Source organism: Fukomys damarensis, unplaced genomic scaffold, assembly GCF_012274545.1.
Source record: "Fukomys damarensis isolate Sample0158 unplaced genomic scaffold, DMR_v1.0_HiC HiC_scaffold_16, whole genome shotgun sequence".
NCBI lineage: Eukaryota > Metazoa > Chordata > Mammalia > Rodentia > Bathyergidae > Fukomys > Fukomys damarensis.
The window spans coordinates 56,548,032-56,550,804 of NW_022900928.1; the positions used below are offsets into that span (position 1 = coordinate 56,548,032).

The window sequence follows — 2,773 nt, forward strand, 5'->3', positions numbered from 1 at the left end:
TTTTTTTTTTTTGGTACCGGGGATTGAACTTGGGTCCTTGTGCTTGCAAGGCAGTCCACCGAACCGCTGAGCTAAATCCCCGGCCCTAAAACCCAGAGTTAATATATGAAGTGTGATAAAAATAGTGTTAAAAAAATTCTAGTAGAAGATCCACTGCCACTAATCTTTCTCAAAATAACCCCACTCTTTTTGAGGATTCTTATCCCATCATTTTTGCCACTTTCTGAAGCAATTCTGGAAGTCGTCTTTCCTATCCTTATAAAGTATAATAAAAAATACGATAAATGCTGCCAGGGGTCATCCAATGGAAAGGCAGGTTTGTAAAAATGTTACTCTGTGTGTGTGTGTCCTCATCCACCTTATTCACCGGATTTGGCATCTTGTGACTTCTGGTTCCATGAAAGTAAACATTCTGAATTACTCAGAATGCTCAGGCAGCCGTAATAGCATAATTACAGACATTCAGGAAAAAGAACTTGTAGAACTGCTTCATAAGGTAGCAAGAATGATGGGATAAGTATGTTTAAAATTAGAGTATTTTGAAGGGGATTAATGGAAATGTGTCTTTTACTTTAATAAATTAAAAACAAAAATTTCACCATGTGTTTTGAATACATCTTGTATTTTAATGCTACTTCAATGTTTAGGGCAAAAGGCATTACACAAATAAAGGGCCTAAATGCTGAATGAAACAAGATAGAATATGCCTGTATAAAGTGATTGTTACCATAAACCTTAAAAAGCTTTATGAAGAGACAACAGTAACAGGCACTTATCAAATTCCAGACATTAAATATACACCAGATATTTTACATATACTATTTGTAGTCCCCAAAAGCACAGGGGAACATGTATGGTAATTATCTTGTGAACTGACGAGGATAATAAACAGAGAAGCTAGACTTAACCATGGTCAGGCAGAGAGTAAATATATAACACTGGGAGGATTCAAACCCAAGTTTGTAGGGCCATAAATCAAGATTTTCCTTGATACTATACATTTTAAACATTTTCTATTCAACCCAATTACTAAAAGTAGCTTTAAACAACTTAAAAACAAACAGATTTCATTCATCAATGCTACTATCCCTGTACTACCTTCTGCCAGACAACCTGTTTACCAACAACAACAACAAAAACCACAGGTACACTGCCCCACAACAATATCAGCTTAATGGCTATGGAAATGATTAAGATGTGAAAATGTCCAGATCTAAGAGGATCAAAGTAGTGTTTTACAGTGGCACCTTGGTTCACAAACTTAATCTGTTCCATGATTTTGGAAAAGATGGCCATGTATGTGTAGGAAAGATGGCCTAATAAGTTGACACAGTTTGCAAACCAAAACAAAACTTTGCCAAATACTTGTTTGTAGACCAAAATGTTTGAAAACAAGTGTTTGTGATGCTCCTGCCTCAGCCTCTTGAGTGCTGGGATACACTTCTAAGTACCACAATGGCTAAGATACACTGCTATTAAATGCATTTTCACAATCAAGGTCAACGGGGTATTGAGCATATTTGATCAGACTGTTGTGGTAAAAACTTCCTCTAAGCACTGAAGGAAAGCAGTAGTTTTGAAATTAGAACTTTAAAACTTGCCTTAATTTTCTTCTTTTTCATTGGTATTGATGAATTTGCAAGACTTTTACTAGAAGTGCGGGAGTTCCGCTCACGCTCGTCTAATTCTTCAATTTTCCGTTTTTTTGTGGTACTCCTTGAAGATGTTCTAAATTGCTGGGTGTTGTCTTTTAGAGGAGTTGTGGAAGCAGTCCTGGAAATGGCTGCTCTGGAGAGAATCATTAACGTATGGGCAGCCATGTTTACACTATTTTCACTGCCTGTTTCACTGGCAGGGCTGCAGGCAGGCAAGTCTGGAGTGATAGGAGGAATCATCACTTTTGGTGTGCTGCTGTCATCACCAAAACGCCTACTAGAGGGGGCTTTGATGACATCTGTAGGTTCTTCTTTATGTTTTTCCCCTGTTCCTGAGCCAGGTGTCCGGGGAACAGGCAAATCACTACTCTCTGCAAATCTATTTACTGGGCTATGCAACTGAACATCATGTAATATTTCTGTAGGGCTCAAAGAGTTGGTAGATTTAGTTTGTTCTTGTTTTAGATCCTTCATAGCTGTACCTACTGAAATAACATTTTTACTGTTTGAAGATGTAGTTTGTTTTTTGGTCAGTTCTTGCAGAGAAGCTACTGCTTTCTCATTTCGTAAACTTCCATTTTGCTGCCCGATAGACAATTTTGAAGTGTCTGAATTTTTCTGCCTTTCCATATCACTGCATAATTCATTCTCCTTATTAGCTGTTGCTTTATGGAAGGATTCAAATACCATTTCTGTAGGTGCAACTTTCTTTTCTGACTGAGCTTCTCTTACAGTGGTATGCCGACTAACAGCAATTTCTGATTTAGATAAAATCTTAGGCATAGGCATTTTCTCTCTCTCTTTTTTGGTAGCAGTAGAAGAAGGGGGTTTTAATGTGGAGGACACAAGGGGTGAGTCAAGATGAGAAAAGGAAACTTCACTCCTGACTTTGTTTTGGGATACCATCTTATGGCTTGACCCCTGCGTGTTTGCCACTGGAGAAGTGTTGTCAAAACATAGCACACGTCTATGGCTTTCAAATGGTTTGCTAACAGGAACCATGCTCTCTTCTGAGAAGGGAATTGTGATTTCTTCCATTTTTTTACCAAGTCCTATGGCCTTATTCATGTCAGATACTTCAGTTCTACAGAAAAGAAAAAAAAAAAAAAAAAAAAAAA

General features: G+C 37.7%; 1 protein-coding gene across 2 annotated transcripts in view; it reads right to left on the bottom strand.

Annotated features, from left to right (window-relative positions):
* Window positions 1–2,773, bottom strand: part of LOC104852847 (protein NPAT) — a 39,455-nt gene that overhangs the window by 1,826 nt on the left and 34,856 nt on the right. For both annotated transcript variants that reach the window (XM_010610635.3, XM_010610636.3), the window contains one exon: window positions 1,602–2,739. In XM_010610635.3, the coding sequence (XP_010608937.1) occupies window positions 1,602–2,739 (1,138 nt within the window). The remainder of the gene's footprint in view (window positions 1–1,601; window positions 2,740–2,773) is intronic.